The sequence below is a fragment of the Eretmochelys imbricata genome, chromosome 8, assembly GCF_965152235.1.
Source record: "Eretmochelys imbricata isolate rEreImb1 chromosome 8, rEreImb1.hap1, whole genome shotgun sequence".
Classification (NCBI taxonomy): Eukaryota; Metazoa; Chordata; order Testudines; family Cheloniidae; genus Eretmochelys; species Eretmochelys imbricata.
This window is the reverse complement of record NC_135579.1, coordinates 21,214,386-21,231,434: the sequence shown is the minus strand read 5'-3', so window position 1 is coordinate 21,231,434 and position 17,049 is coordinate 21,214,386. Positions and strand designations below refer to the sequence as shown.

At 42.8% G+C, this 17,049-nt stretch overlaps 2 protein-coding genes across 2 annotated transcripts in view; one reads left to right on the top strand and one right to left on the bottom strand.

Moving 5' to 3' along the window:
• Positions 1-3,706: 3,706 nt before the first annotated feature.
• Positions 3,707-9,569, bottom strand: EFCAB9 (EF-hand calcium binding domain 9). The gene is made up of 4 exons (XM_077824725.1): positions 9,434-9,569; positions 6,776-6,924; positions 5,489-5,665; positions 3,707-3,859 (listed from the first exon to the last, which is right to left on the bottom strand). Exons 1-4 carry the CDS (start codon positions 9,567-9,569, stop codon positions 3,707-3,709), a joined length of 615 nt encoding a protein of 204 aa, XP_077680851.1.
• Positions 9,570-16,248: 6,679 nt separating this feature from the next.
• The window catches only part of STK10 (serine/threonine kinase 10), a 73,099-nt gene continuing 72,298 nt past the window's right edge, over positions 16,249-17,049 (top strand). The window contains exon 1 of the mRNA XM_077823738.1: positions 16,249-16,911. Within this exon, the coding sequence (XP_077679864.1) occupies positions 16,756-16,911 (156 nt within the window). The 5' untranslated portion in view covers positions 16,249-16,755. The remainder of the gene's footprint in view (positions 16,912-17,049) is intronic.

The following is a 17,049-nucleotide window of genomic DNA, read 5'->3' as shown; positions in this document are numbered from 1 at the left end:
TCATTGTATATTTTTATGTTGTACCTCTGTTATTTGGTTGACATATCACAGTAGTGTGCGCACATATTTTTTAATCAATTGCAAAGCACAAGTAGGTTGTCTTTAAACTTAAATTATGTGAATTTTTTTACATAGCTAGACGTCTATAACATTGAGAGCAAAACATGAATTTCTATGAGTCAGAAACTCTGTACAAAACTTCTTGTATTAAAAAAAGCAAAGAAAAACCAACAATTTTTTTTTCTGGATTTAAAAATAAAATTAATACTGGAAACACCATGCCTTAAGAAACAAACTGAGTGTCATTTTTCTCTTTTTAAGTTATTGGAATGTGATTTAACTCCCAGTTGTATTTCTGCAATCTTTTTATTATACTTTTGGCCACAGAAGGTTAAGATGCTCAGGTCATAAAAACAAATGTATCATTCAGCAGTATCTCACACAATTTGTCTGTCAGGAATAGTGTAAAATAGGGTATGCAATCAGTGGAAGAATCCAGGTCCCTGGGGAGTGGGGCAGGGAACCAAAGGTCAAGTTTCTCCAACACCTTCAAAGTGTAGTGTGTGTGATACCACACATGGTCTGGTATTGTGGGTTTTATGGATGGAGGGAAATATTAAGTAATTTATCTGTGAAGTTGCCCTTTAATATTAAGTGAAATGTTAGATGGATCTCTTAGGGCATGTCTACATGGTGCCTTAGTCCACACCAGAAGGGAATACATTTGAATACTCAACAGCATGTCATGCACTAACTGGCCAGGATGGACCCACTGGCATTCACTATAAGTTCCCTAATGCATATTAATGTAGTCCCATTTCAAACAGTACTACACAGTGTTCATAAGCAGGGTCCACACAAGCCAGTTAGTGCATGACACAGTAGTGTACACTAGAATTTGTACCCCTCTTGGATTAATGCACCATGTAGACAAACCATTAGTTTGGCCCATTTTTATAGTCTTAACTGCCTATCATGTCAAAAGGGCTTGAATGATCCTGGCTAAGTTGCTTTGCTCCCTTTATCATCCTTACAGTTAGTGTCACCTGTTTAACTTCTTTTTGGAGAGAGTGTTTTCATAACAGAATATAGAAAAAATAATGTAAGAACTAAATATAAAGAAATGAACATGAGGATTTTTCTGTGTGTCCTTCCTGACTCTCTCCTTTTTTGATGGGGGAAGAACAGGAGCATGGTCTACTGCTACCCATCCTCAAGAGTTGTCACAGCTGCTATCCCTCCTCTTCTGGGATGGGCAGATGTTCCTTTGGAGCCCAGTAATTGCAGCCACTTTACATTTTGAAAGTTTGGCGTGTCAAGATGTTGAGACAACACAATCTCCCCTTTTGACAGTGCCCTTCATTCAAGTAACATATGGTCACATGTAAAGTGGCAATAAAGACACACACAACTTGTTGCTAGTGTCCAGAAGCCCAATGCAAGAAATGGGCTTTAGGTCTATATTTACAATAACTGATGTACCACCTAACAGGAAAGTGAATTCCAAGTCAAACATTAACCAATTAAAGGGAGAGGAGCTTGGGTTGCTCCGGCCAGTGCTGGGGCTGAGGTTGGCCGGCCAGTTGGGGTGGGGCAGCTGGGGCAGGGGTCCCTCTGGCTGGCATGGGGAGGCCGGGGCTGGGGCCACTCCGGCCGGCGAGCAGGGGGTTAACGGTTAAGGTCAGTTAACAGTAAGCCTAATGCTTACCAGTTAACTGTTTAACATTTTATATCCCTAATAAAAGACTATGCAAACCACTGTCCAGTTGCAGCAGCTCTGATTGTATGGTTATGGCTGCTGCGTCTGTCCAATATACTCTGTCCTCACTCCTGAGTATGGAATAAATGTACTATTTGTACTTGTGAATGTATTTTCTTTTTTATTTAAGTATTCAGCTCTATCTCACTCTACCACGTTACATAATATCCTATAAATGGCACAGCATTGCTTAACTGAAGTAGGTGTTAACCCTGCTGAGCTGGTCAAATTCCAACAGGGTAATTACATTCTGCCCACCAGCACTCCAACTGAGGTTTGGATATTGCATTCTTCCCTTCTGCTCCTAAGCTCTTGTGTAATGGTACTGTGCATTGTATCAAAGGCTGACAGAGTTTGCTCCAAATGGGTCACATTATAGTGGTAGGTGAAATGATTCCTAGGTTGAGGGCCTAATTCTGTTCCTCGCATCGATACAGCTGGTTACGAAATTTTTGACTAAATGTTTTTATTGGAAAATGCCACTACTGTTTCTGCTCAAAGTTTTAGTTTCAATGAATCTATTCAGATGAAACATCCATCAGAAGATTTGGCAGGCTTGGGGTAGAATTTCTGGTCAGAGAGGCACTCATCCCAGAATCACCAGTAGCTTGATGATTAGGGCACTCACTGGAACGTGGGAGACCCTGTGAATCAGGCAAACCAGTGTTGAAACCTCCATTTTTTCCTGCAAGGTGGAATTCTTGTTTTCTGGTCAGCCCTAGTTGTTACATCTGGAGGAAGTCTACTGCAGCCCATGCATTGTGACTCCAGTTTAAACCAGTGTATACAAGAGGGGAATCTGGCTGAAAGTTTAGTTTTTGAAAGTTCTTCAGAATCTTTGGGTAAAAAGTGATAAACAGAAAGGTCACTTACTAAAAGGGGCCAGCGTCACAACAGCCATTCCACCTTTGTCAGATTAGAAAACATGAACTGTTTTCTCTGAATAACCTCAAAACTGGGGCTTCAACAGCTTCATTGTCTTGATTCCTGGGAATAAAGCCTTGGGAGTGGGGAAATAAAGGGATGGGGTCCTATTTCCTGTTATGAATTCCTATGCCACCGTTAAAGTAACAACATTGGTCCATGGTGGCAATTCCTCCATTCAGAAGCTGGGCCTTCATATGTGATTCGGCTGCCTTGTTATAGAATTACAGCTTGGAAAGTTCAGTGCGCAGAGGCTTAAGGCAAAAGTGGTGAGAAGGGGAACTGGGTTTAGAAAACTGTTCCATTTACGGTTTAAATGGTCAATACTTAACAAGAGAAACTGCCCATCCCTTCTCTTCTCTCCACAGATGGATTTAATTTGATGATTTATTTTAACAAAGAAAAGAGCATTGCCTTTGGCTGGCTCCATTCCCCACAACAACAGTAATGGGTGCAGGGAGATGAGACAAATCTAATTTCCCCCACGCTTATTTTTAATGGAGACATTTTAATATGGACAGAAAACAGCATAAGGGGGAAAAGCTGACAAACATGAATGAATCCAGTATCAGAGGGGATGAGCCAGCTGGGTTTTATGCTAAACTTTATTTCATCTGTCTCTTCAAAGGTGATAAAATGGTTGTATGGGGAGGACTGCTCTGTCTCAAGCAAGATGTAATGTAGATGGAGGGTGGGGCAGGGTTGCTATCCTAAAATACTTGAGCAATGCGGTATGGCAGGGAGGGTTGACATGAATATCAGCAACTGGCTTGGGGTGAAATATGAGGAATGAGCCTGAAGTACAAGCTGCGTCAGCTATTCCACATGGGATGACATCAGACCTGATTATGCACTTGCATGCAGTATCTGAGATGGGATCTGGGGACAAAATTATACAGCTATAATTATTTGGACCATTATTTGAGTTATAGGTTTCTTAAAAGTTGGTGTTTTAAGCTAACCCAAAACCCCCTGCGCCTGGGGCCTGGGAAAGAGATGGTTAAATCAAATAGTGTTGTTTTACTAGTGTAGTTGTTGCATGCTGGTCTTGGTGAGGTCTGGCCCAGATGATTCTGGAATCGCTTCATTCCACCTCTTCTTCTTTTTCTCCTTCTTTTTCTGTTGTCTATCGATGCAGAAGATTGTAAACATTTTGAACTCCTTGTAGCTCAGTTGCTAGTATTGGGGAAAAAATATGAAGTAGCATCTTAACAAGACAGTGATGGTTGATACCACTTTAATGTCAGAGATAAGCCTGACCCAAGATTTGGGATCTCAGAGAGACATACATACAATGTTCCTTCCAATCAAACTTTGGAGAAGTTTGGATCTGAACTTCATGGGCTGGGCCCATCTCAAAGGACCACACTGTAGCTGTGAGGGCATCTCCCCTACATGTGAATATCACTCTACCATTCCGCAGTGGTTGCAGATGTCATGATGCTTCTGGGTGGAAATCTCTGTGTTTTTTAGAATTATATCCGGCACAACCACAAAAGCAAGCTCTTACAAAATGCTCTTTAACCAAGCAGCCCATTTGCAAAGCGGAAATAACTGGGTTCAGGTCTATTATTTACATTAGTGTTGTGTCTGGATGCCCCAAGCACTAGAGTCCTTAGATCAAGGCACTGTACAAACTCTATTAGGAGGTTGTAAATCCTACAGGATAGGGAAAATCTAAGTTAAAATGCAACAAGTGGCTGTTAAATAATTGGAGGGCAGGGGAGAGGGAAGGTAACAATGGGGAAAACAAAACCACCAATTAGAGCAGTCCATTGCACACACAGTTTGTCACCTGTGGAGAGAAGGAATGAACTCCCCGTGACAGACATTAGTCTGTCATTTAATATACTGCTGGAAGGTGCTGGGATACTACGGGGATGAGGCTGCTATACAAACCCCCACAGAACAGTGATATGAAACATGATTAAATAAACCTTTTAATATATCAGCAATCCCTACCTATCTAGTCATTATGGGCTCGCAATTTATCAGACTTCACCTTGGTCATAGGTCTTCTGGAGGGATTTGAAAGAGGACAGGCTGATGGGCAAGGGAGAAAGCATGGAGGTGCTTATAGGAGGAGACAAACAGGCTATGGAGGCTTGCATTGTTAGCAAGAGTGGTGTAATCAGTAGAAGAGTAGGTAGGGAGGGGTAAAGTTACGAGCCTTGAAGGTGAGGTCACAAATCCTATATTCAATACAGTGAAGAAGGGGGAGTTGGCGGAGATCATAGAGGTCAGGTTTACGTATGTTCACTGACTTACAGTCCTCTATATTCCAAGGTGAAAGTGAATTACCTAGTAAGAAGGGCACCATAATCAAACCCTCAATCTCCAGATGACACCTCAGCTGATTTAAAGCCCAGCATAGCCTGGGACCTCAGTATAAAGAATAGAATAAACCAGTGTGGGGGAAAAAGAACGTGGCCCCGCAGTTGTCTGAATGGCAGGCTCTGCATAACCACTTTTGCTGCTCTAGCACAAGGTAACAGGGCAACATAAAGCTTCTCTGAATGGAAATGGAGCCAAGAGCAGTGTTCAAGAGAGGTACTCTACTGAGCTACATGGCCAGTCAGCAGGACTCATTAGACCTGAGCTCAACTACTGCCCTCTCTGTGACACTGGACAGTCAATCTTTCAGCCTGTTTTCCCTCCCACACTTTGTCCTATCTATTTTAATTGTGTGCTCCTGGTAGGGACTGTCCTTGGGCAGATACAATGGGGCTCTGATTTCAGTTGGAGCCTCTGTGTTAATAAATAAAATGCGGCATTATTAAGGGCTTGTTATTCCTCTAATCTTACCTCATCTCCAGAGACATCAAAGTCCTTGAATATCTTCTCAAGCTCTTGTTTCTTGATGTTAAAGAGGAACCTAGTGGCTTGGAATGCCCTAGGGCCAACTGTGTGTCTTCCATCCATATCCAGCAGCTCAAACACAGGCCCAGAGTGTTGATAAATGAACTGCTTTTCCAGATGGTTCTGTTTCAGGACAGAAATGTTTAAGAACAAATAATGAGCAGAGATATCCTGTTTTAGAAAATACATATAATACCAAACACAGTTAAAGTCTAGATAGTAAAAGCTGGTAACCTTCCTAATTCCAGCTTGCAATACAAAGAGAAAAGAACTCAGTGCTTCCTTGCACACATGCATGCCTAGCCCCATGCATCCAGATTTGTTTTCCCCAAGGCTTCAGACCCTACTAGTGCTGCAAAATAATTCTGAGCTGGATGGCCATGGAAATGAACTGAGCACACTGAGTCTCCCACTTTCCTTCATGCAGCCAGCAAAGCCACAAGTTGCTCTTGAAATGACTAAGTACTCAGGCCTGCTGTACATCCATGGATGGTCTTTGCCCTCTTGGCAGTGCTTAATGTGCACCTCTAGACTTGGCAGTTCATAGCCCTGGCACCTCTGGGCTTGCCGCATCAGTTATTCAAGTAAAAAAAAAAATTCCTTGAGTCCCGGCACCTAATTGCTTGAGCCCTGGCACCTCTTTCGTTACAAATTAAGCACTGCCTCTTAGGACTCTCCAGGATGACACTGCTAGCAGCCTGCCCCCAAAAAGGAGAAGCTTGGGCTACAGTATGACCCCCCAAAAGTGGGGAGCTGTGTATAACTCTGGCTTGTGTGAACATTCATTTCCCCCCCACACCCTTTAATTCTCACACCAGGCTACTGTTTTCTTTCGGAACAGGTCTGACCTCTAATAACGATCAATAAGAGAAAGAGTCGTAGTACGAAGATTGAAGAAGAATCGTGTGCTCTACTGCGCAACAGGGAGAGGGTGGAAAATGCTGACCTGTGAAAATGGGATCCTGTTCTAGTCTTGCTATTTTGCAGAAAGCAGCAGGCTCCTGCAGCTCATTTTGTGAGCTGAGTTTTTGTTTATTTTCAGTGAGCTGCCTCAGAACATAAGACCATTTAAACAGTTTCTAGCTTGTGGAAAGTTCCTCTACCTTCTACTTATCACATTATAAGTGAAGATTAGACTCCCAGCTGGCTGATTCAATTTATGAAGGCACTGAATAACATCAGCTTCTCTGAAGCCTCTGGCTGACACACCAACAGGGACCCCAGGCTACCTGCCTCATGAGATATCAGGATGCACACCAGCATGTAAAACTCATCAAAGCCAATCTCCCCTGTGGCATTCCAGTCTAGCAAGTCAAACACCAGCATGATCTGCTTCTTCGTCAGGTCAGTCACATAACGGAGAAAGTGATAAAGCTGCAGGTCTGGAAAACAGTGGGTTGTTAGGCCTAACCTGTGCAAAGCTGTTAGTAATAATTAATAGGATTTATAAGGAACACACTGCTCCAAGGTGCTCAGGTTACTGCACAGACAATTAAAACACAGTTACACGCTCCGAGAAATGTTCAGTAATAATAATGCGCACATGGTGACATCTGTCAAGAGAGAGGTAGTATGTGTGTTTGTGTGCATGCATGCATGCATGTGTGATTTTTTAAAAATTTTTGCTTGTTTCTGCTTGTTATTCAGCGGCCCAAAAGTGACATTTTTCATTTTTAGGTGTTTGAACAAAACACCCGAGAAATTTGCTTAAAAGTTGTAATTTTTCACTTGGAAAAAATGTATTTCACATGCGCTAAAAGAAAGATCTTTTCAGATGATTTTTCTTTACAGAATGGGCCAGGAAATGCCACACCTTCGAGGCAACTGCCGCAAACAGTCAGTCACATGCTCCCCTGAAATGTGATGATGGAGCCCCTGCAAAGGAACCTCATCTACCCATAGGAGGTACCAGGCCATGGCTGTGTGGTCTTCAGGGTTTTATTGAAAAGATCCAGCCACCTATTTTGTTTAGATTTATACTTTCCATTATTTTTAATTATAGTCTTGGAAACTGTGAGCTGCTGAGTGCCCTCAGCTGCCATTGACATCAGCCATATTTGAGGGCACTCAGCACCTCCCTGGATTGGCTCCAGCGTGTCTTTCCCTGCTGATTTTAGGCCAGAGGGAGTTGCATGTGCATATTATGAGGCCAGAATTCAGCCCTTTATATAGCAACCAACCCCACTGATCCTTTGACTCTTTTCTGGTTTTTTTCCTTGTACTTTGTCACTAGCATGGGGTGATGGTTCCAGCACAGTGCTGGGAAATGAGGCTCAACACCACAATCAGGTTAGATCACTACCATGGCATGGACAGCGGGGGGAACTCACATCACTCATTTCTTTGGTGGGTTCTGATCATTTTGGTCTCTTTTAAAAGATGTTTAGACTCCATGTGATGTTCTTCATCAGATTTAAATAAGACCTGAGCCCAAGGCATGAGACCTACATCCAAACGGTTGCCTTATTAAGGGATAAAAGGATTCAGTAGTCTGATTTATGTCCCTTAAACACACAGGCTCATTATGTTTGGATATGAATCTGGATCAAAATGTCCACAGAGTTTTTGGGGGTCCCATTGCTCATTATAACAGTCTTCAGGCAGGTCAAAAACTGGGCTTAAACTCCCTGCAGATACTGCTTATTTTTTTTAACTATTGAATAATTGTTTTAAACAATTTTTACACTTTTTAAATGCTAAACTTGATAGCATCATATATTTAGCTTGACAGTGATGTTGTACAAGTGTAAGGTGCACCTAGGGGGCAGGGAAAAAACCAACTTTTGCAGTCCACTTCAGTGCTCTGAATGGATTTGCCCCAAAGTGTTTCAGAACGAATATGACTTTGCCACCCATCAGCCCCATCACCCTGTGTGTATGATACCTCCTTTCGCCTGAGCCTTCATCTGTGGTATTTATTTAGATCAGTGATACTCAGACTGAGGCTCAGGAGCTGCAAGTGACTCTTTAATTTGTCTCCTGCAGCTCTTGGCAGGACATGATTTTCAAACACTTTGTGATTTAACTATTAACTAATTAGGCTGCTTTTACTATGTTATTAACCAATTGTAGTTGAAAAAAGAATAATACTTGGTCAGAATAACCAAGAAATATTTATATATATATATAGAGAGAGAGAAAATAAAACAATTCACACTCCTGTGGCTCTTTTGGGTTATGCTGATCGCTAATTTGGCTCCTGAACCACTGAGGTCTGAGTATCACTGATTTACACTGTAAGCTCTTTGGTGCAGAGACTATCTTTTATTGAGTGTTTGTACAGTGTCTAGCACACTGGTGCCTTAGTCCTGATCAGGGCTTTTCAGTGCTACCAGAGTGCTAATGATAAATAATAATGATGGTGATGATGCCACACAAGTTAATTTGAATTGCAGGACTGTCAGCTTTAAGAGGAACCAGGTAGAGAGAGAACAAAAAAGTTTACGTCTTAGGCAAGAGCTGAACACATTTCAGTTATTGCAATCATGCTAGTAGGCTGGGTATGAGGGCTGGGTATCATTTCATCATCTGATGTGTTACTAGTCAGGCCATATAACCTTTTAGAATGGATGGAAAGTGCTATATCAGTCGAGACACAGTGGTATATGCTACAACGGAAAGCCATCTATCTGGGGCAATTCCAAAACTTTGCATTAACCAAGCCAGCAAGTCAATTAGCATTACAGAATGCAGTATTTGTTGTAATAGCTGAGACATGGTATTTATAGTGTTTCTGGAAATTATTTTGAACCCTAAAGAATTTTTAAACAAATCCAAAACACTTTTTAAATGCTAAACTTGATAGCATCATATAATTCTTTTATATATATAGATAGATATAAACATTAATCTTAGTGATAGCAAATTCTAGGGCCTGTGGAAAGTACTTACTATTCAAAGTATTCTTATTATGAACATCTAGGAGTTGGAAATATTCTGCAAGTGCTCTAGCATTTCTAACTGATAATAAACAGTGTATTTTATCTAAATACAGAAACTGCAGAAAACATCCAGGTTTCAGCCTCATCTTGGCAGTGACTAATTCTGTTTACCTATGAATATTCACAGTAGCTGAGGTGATGCCCACATCACAGCAAGAGAATTCCATCTCGGAACCAGAACACAATCATGTATCCTCCTGACTGAAATGTGTGGGGTGTTTTTTTTTGGTTTTGTTTATTTTTGTTTGGGTTTTTTTGCCAAGCATCATCAGACTGTGCCTCTAAGGACTGAATTCCCCAGGCAGACAGGCTGGGTGGGTCGCTGTGGAGGTCTTGTTGCTATGCACAATCAGCCAGTTGGAACAGGACACTGAACAGAGCAGAGCTCTTGCAAGCACCTTAGGCATTGAGTGATCCACTAAACATTGTGGAGCAAATGGTTCTCTACCACTGAGGAGTCAGGGTACACATCCAAAATGAGCATGAAGAATTATTCTTTTATCACAGAAAGAAAAGGAGTCCTTGTGGCACCTTAGAGACTAACCAATTTATTTGAGCATGAGCTTTCGTGAGCTACAGCTCACTTCATCAGATGCATACCGTGGAAACTGCAGCAGACTTTATATATACACAGAGAATATGAAACAATACCTCCTCCCACCCCACTGACCAGCAGGACAGTGGGGTGGGAGGAGGTATTGTTTCATATTCTCTGTGTATATATAAAGTCTGCTGCAGTTTCCACGGTATGCATCTGATGAAGTGAGCTGTAGCTCACGAAAGCTCATGCTCAAATAAATTGGTTAGTCTCTAAGGTGCCACAAGGACTCCTTTTCTTTCTGCGAATACAGACTAACACGGCTGTTACTCTGAAACCTATCTTTTATCACATATTTTTAAAAAATGCAATTCTAGAACATTAGAATCAGATTGAAACTCACATTTGCAAGGAAACGTAGATTTAAGGTCCCAATTCAGCGAGATATGTGTGAGTTCACTGAGTCTATTGTGATGTCAATGGGACCACTCATATGCTAAAATTAGACATGTGCTTAAGCACCTTGCTGAATCAGGGCCCTAAAGCCTTGTCTACACTAGAAAGTTGTATCACTAAAACTAGGCTGGTGTAGTTAAAGGCAGACACCCCCCCAGGGCACACCCAGTTATATCAGTATACCGGTCCTTTATACCTGTACAGCTATGCCTGTATGGGAAAGGGGATGGCTATACTACAGTAAAGTATCGTTATACCAGTATAACTGCATCTATGCAAAGGGTTGTACTGGTATAACTCTATCAGTAAATAATCACACCCCTCACCCCGATCCTGTTTAAGAGCTTGATTCCTGAAAACACTTACTGCTGAGTGAAGTGCTTACTACTGTGAGTAGTTCCACTGAAATAAATAGAACTAGTCATGATAGTAAGACCCCTGACTACAGGATCAGGCCCATTCTTGTGAATCAAAGGCAGATTTCCAATGCTTTTTGAATATTTTTGCAGCCTACTTCTTATATTTATGTTAGTGTTTTAAAAAGACAATAAGAAAACAATTCCTGGATTGGTGACAGCAGATTTGCCAACATGGGTTGAGGTTTGTGGGCTTCAGGAAAGAAGTGAGTTTGGGGATGTGAATATGTCTGTATCTATCTTGTTTTATATTTAGATTGTAAAGTCTTTGGAGTACTATTTGTTCTATGTTTGTACACAGGGGTCCTGGTTGAGGGCTAAGGCTCTCGGTTATTACCGTAATATGAATAATAATTAATGGGTAGGTACATGGCATATTGGGAAGATATTCAGATTAACTGATCTATAACTCTGAAAACAATTGGCCTAATTCTCTTCTCACTCCAGTATTGCCAAACTCAAACGTATCAGCCCTCCAAAATCATGAGAATAGCTGAAAAATAATGAGCTGTTAAAATCAAATCAATGTTGGGTTATTTTCATTTGCCTTCTTCTTTCACAGGTATACTTCAGTCACATTTGCAAGCTTTCCTCCACAACCCCAAGGGCTAGAAACTTATTTTTTCTTAAATGAAACTGAAATCCTCACATGAGCACTTATGTCCAGCAGCTGGATCTTATATAAAGCACCAAACACCATGAGGTTCAAGATAAAATCACACCAGTTGGCTACTCAGTGTAAATCCAGAATCACAGAAATGAACTCAGTGTGAGAGGAGACTCAGACTCAATAGTCTAGGAGGGAACCATTTCAACGAACAAGTAAAAAACAGAGAGTCAAGGTGGGTGAGGTCATATCTTTTATTGGCCCAACTTCTGTTGGTGAGAGAGACAAGCTTCTGACCTTCTTTCTCACCAACAGAAGTTGGGCCAATAAAAGATATGACCTCACCCACCTTGTCCCTCTAATATCCTGGGACCGACATGGCTACAACACCACCGCATAAAGTAAAAAGCTGATCAGTCAAGCAAGACCAGTTGGTCTCAGACCTAGACATAAGGCTGCAATATCAAATAATTCCTCTAGATGTCCCCATTTTATTCCAATTTTAAATGTGCTGCAGTTAATTTAAAGTATGTGAAGGACTATTATGACTTTAAACAATTTGGGTCCCACCCTGTCTATCCATATTTACATGTGCTTATATCTTTAAAAAAAACAAAAACACCCAGAAGTTAAATATTTAGTGGCTATATTTAAGAGCTGAACTTGGGGAAGGAGAAGTGATTTTCTTCTGTTAAGATAGTTTTAGTCACATTTTTTTACACTCAGATGATTCAAAAACATCTTTATTTTACAATTTCCATCCTGTCCTTTGATCCTATATAAGCACTTATGCAAATGAGTAACCCCATTGTGTTCAGTTGGTCTGGTAACCTATGTAAAGTTACTCACCTGCATAAGTGCTGGCAGAATTGAACCCTTACTAGGTAGCCATGAATTAGGATAGGAAGCTGTGACTTGTTTGAAATCTTTTTTTTAAACTACATTTTATTTTATTTTTACGTAGTATGAAGCACAGGTGATCATGGTTTTCCTCCACACTCTCTCTTCAAAAGTTTATGTTTTAGATATATATTTCTTCTCATCCCAAGACATCTTTACAGACACAGGGAGCAGTACAGTGTCACCATTCATTCCTGTCCATGGCTTGGTCCTCCTTTAAGCCCAGCCTGGTCATATCCCTGTGCACAAAGTCCTCACATCTAGTTGGGGGTTGGCCTCTTGGCCTGACTGACCTTGGATGAATTTGCATTATTTTCTTGGGCATCCTATCATCTGGTTGTTTTCTACAATGTCACCACCACTGTAATCTTTTTGATTGCAGACAATCCTGTACACTGATTTCACTTCCTACTCTTCTTCTAATTTTATTTGTCTTAAAATCATTTCACTTTACTGTTGCCATCTTCCAAAGAACTCTCTACTACCTCCAGCCTTCTGATGTCTGCTTAATTTCATGCAACTCTGACCAGTCTGTAGAGTTATACTGTTAGGACACTGGTTTAATCAATTTTCACTTTGGTAGCAAACAATGTTTTTGTGAGTCCATAATTTCATCAGTTTTGTGCAGCACTTGTTGCTAAGGCACACCTCCTTTTAACCATTGGCACGGTTCAAGCTTCCTAGGTACATATAAAATTTTACTTTTTCTATGACTTCACTTCTGTTGCATGTCAACACTATATCTATTGTCCCTTTTCCAAGATGCAACCACTTTGTCTTCTTGGCATTTATTGTAAGTCCAAATCAACTGCACCAATTTTCCAAGGCAGTATCATCCGTCCACATTGAATCAAATGCCTTTGTGAAGTCAATGAAAACGGTAAACATCTTTAATCCCCATTCTCATTTTTTCCCCATCAACTATCGGAGCATGAATATCTGATCAAAGCAACTTGAGCCTGGTGTGAAGCCACACCGTTCCTCACCTACTATTTCCTCTAAAACTGGTCTTAATCTGTTGACAATTACTTTCATCATGATTTCCCAGTACTGATAATAAGCGTATACCGCTATAATTATTCAGATCGGTAGAATACCCTTTCTTCGGGCTTAGTACTACTATTCCTTTTAGTCAGTCATACAGTACCTCCTCTTGCTCCCATATCTTCTTATATATTTTTCATAATGATTTAAGAGCGTTTCTCCTGCTGGCTTGTAGCAGCTCAGCTCTTATATTGTCTGTTTCTGTAGCTTTCCCATTTCTTAATTGCTTCACTGCTCTTTCTACTTTTTCTTCTGATGGAGGTTCAGTGCTGATATCCATTCTGTCTTGCAATCTGCACTGTTTGTCTAGCATGTCGCGAATGCTTGCATCTCGAACTACAGCGGGGGTTCTCAAACTGGGGGTTGGGACCCCTCATAGGGTGAGGAGGTTATTACGTGGGGGGGTCATGAGCTGTCAGCCTCCACCCCAAACCCCACTTTGCCTCCAGCATTTATAATAGTGTTAAATATGTAAAAAAGGGTTTTTAATTTAAAAGGGGGGGGTCGCACACAGAGGCTTGCCACTCTGAAAGGGGTCACTAGTACAGAAGTTTGAGAGCCACTGAATTACAGTGTTCAGCACTTTGTCAGAACGCTCCTTCCGTACTTGCAGCACCTCTTCCGCATGTGTGATCAGTTCACCAGTAGTCTTTCTTACCACTTGCATCATTGGCCTGACTGTGTTTCCATACAACTTAACCTTTTTGTGTACCATTTTCAGATCTTGTTTTCTTCGTGCCTCCTTTAGTTGTGGAACCTCTTCTTTCCAGAACTTTTCCTTGTCCAGTTGTTGTGATTTCTTCACCACTTTGGTAACACTTTCACTTCTTCCACTTTCCCAGTAGTCTTGACTTGTTCACACTTTTCCTGTAATGTTCTTGTTTCATTGCTTGTCCAGATTTTTCTTGTTTGCTTATGCCTTCCAATAACTTCCTCTGCTGTATTTTATATTGCTTCCTTGAATATTTCCCATCCAGTCTGGAGTGCAATTTCTTCATCATCGCAAATGAATGGTTTGAAATAACCTCCAAGCCTCACCTTGTATGTCTTCCTCCCAGAGCTATCCCTTAATGTATCAAGATCAAATTGGGCTCCAGCTGGCACCCATCTTTTTCTTGGATTTTAATTTCGTATTAATCTTTCCCATTAGTATTTCATGATAACTGCCACACTTGATATTTGTATAGACTCTATTATCCAGAACTGACCTTCTTTGCCTTTTACTGATAATAATGTAGTCAATCTGGTTTTTGATGACCATCTAGTGAATTCCATGCAAACTTGTGCATATCTTTGTGAGGAAACCAAACACTGCCAATAATCAGATTATGCATCTCACAGCAAATTCTTAACCTTTACCCATTATTGTTTGCTATCTCAATGCCATACGGTTCAATGCTATTCATTTGCTGACCATGTCCGTTATCAACATTTGCATTCATATCTTCCATTATCAAAATCATATTATGATTTACAGTGTTACCCAACCATGGATAAAATTAATCTTTCTCTTCCTCTTCTGCTACTTCTGTTGGTGCATAACAGCAGTTCACAGTAATGCATAGTCTATAGCAACCTTGCTATGACAATCTACTCAGACACAAGTTTCCAGCTAGCTGTTTACTGAAGTAACTGTTCTCTTGTCCGCTGCTATAGCAACTCCATCTCTTTGCTTCACTTGTCCACTTGGTCTGTGAATCATAGAATATCAGGGTTGGAAGCGACCTCAGGAGGTCATCTAGTCCAACCCCCTGTTCAAAGCAGGACCAATCCCCAATTTTTGCCCCCAATCCCTAAATGGCCCCCTCAAGGATTGAACTCACAACTCTGGCTTTAGCAAGCCAATGCTCAAACCACTGAGCTATCCCTCCCCCCTTGAATGTCTGCAATAAAGGAAAGTATAATTTCCAACTGTGACTGCTCCTGTACCCAGCCAATCTGTCTCTTGTATGGCAGCAAAGGAAACTTGTATCTCTTAACTCCTCTGCTATTAGCTCAGTCTGGCCTGGAATGAATGGAACTCTAACATTCCAGCTTGCAATACATGTAATATGTTTAGCTATTGTCTGAAATCCAAGTCCATTTCCATTTGCTAGGCTTGATAGGCCTGTGTCAAAATCCATGTCGGTTTAGCTTCCTGTACTGTTTCTGTAACAAGTAAATTTTGGCTGTAATGGCTTTTTAGGCCAGTCCACCCTAACCTCCTTCCCCCTCCCCACTTCCAGGGAATACCTGCTGGCCTGCTAGGAACAGGTATCAGTGATTCCACCCTAGTCCACTAGCCTTCCAAGGCTAATGAGCTTAAACTGCTTGGATTTGAAAGCACTGTTTTCCTTCTCCTAGACAGACTTGCCCTGTGTGTGACCCAGTCTGAAATCAGAGTTTCCGTTCTCTTACATACAGTTCATTCACAGCACCTCCTCCTGTAATATTTGGTGTGAGCCTTCTGGGTTTCTGCAAGACAGGCAACCCCATGCACCAGTCCAGAGCTCCATGGTTCAGGTCTTTGTAACTACTACCGAAAAGCAATTCTTCAAATCATCATTTCAATGGCAAAGTCTGGTTTGAAGGCAGAGTGAGAACTACACTTCCCAGTGCTCCCCGCGAAGGGGGCGGGGGCAGTGGAACTGCATGGCAAGAGATACGCCAGTGCCCTTTTGGGTAAACGATGGCCAGGGGCGGGGCCAGCAGAATGTAAAGTATCTAGCAGGCTTGGGGCGGGGACAATAGAACACTGTGTATCCAATGGGCAGGCGTCGGCGAAGCTCCGGCAGGTGGAGCGGTCTTGGCTCCATGTGCTCGGGTTGAGGCTGCGCCGCCCTCCCCGCTCTGTGTATTGGTCCCGAGGGAAGCTCCGCAGCGCACCGGGCGGGCAGCAGCTCGAGCTGCTCTGAGCGCCGCGGGCAGTCGCTGGCTGCCGCTTCCCCTTTGGGAGCTCTGTGCCCGGCAGCTCCACGCCCCTATCCTGGCAGCGGCTGCCGCCCCGCAGGCAGAGAAGCAGGGCGTATCTGCCGGGCCCTGGGATCCCGGCTGGCCAGGGGCACGGCACCTTCCTAGGCTGGGCAGCGGCTCGCCCGGCTGGTGCGGGGATACTGGATCTGGGGGCTGGGCTGTGAAGTGCCTCAGTCCTGCGACTCCCCAGCCGCTCCTCTCCAGTGTGCCCTTCGCCCCATCTCCCCAGGCGACCTCTGCTCTGCCGGCCCCAGCTTTCTCCTGTGTCCCCGGGGTGCGGGCACTGACCGGCTCAGATTCTCCCCGGAGTCCCCTTCTGCCTGTTGTATGGTCGAGAGACCCCAGCCCTAGGCAGCACCATGGCTTTTGCCAACTTCCGCCGCATCCTGCGCCTCTCCACTTTCGAGAGGAGGCGATCCAAGGAGTACGAGCACGTCCGCCGGGACCTGGACCCCAACGAGGTGTGGGAGATCGTCGGGGAGCTGGGGGACGGTGCCTTCGGCAAAGTGTACAAGGTGGGTCCGGGGGCAATGCTGGGGGTACCCTTGGGGGAACGTGCATAGACCGCCCCCCGGTGTGTATGTGGCGGGGCTGGCCTGGGGGAAACTGAGACCCCCAGGCACGTGGGTGGCTGGGTGGGTGCCCTGGCCTTG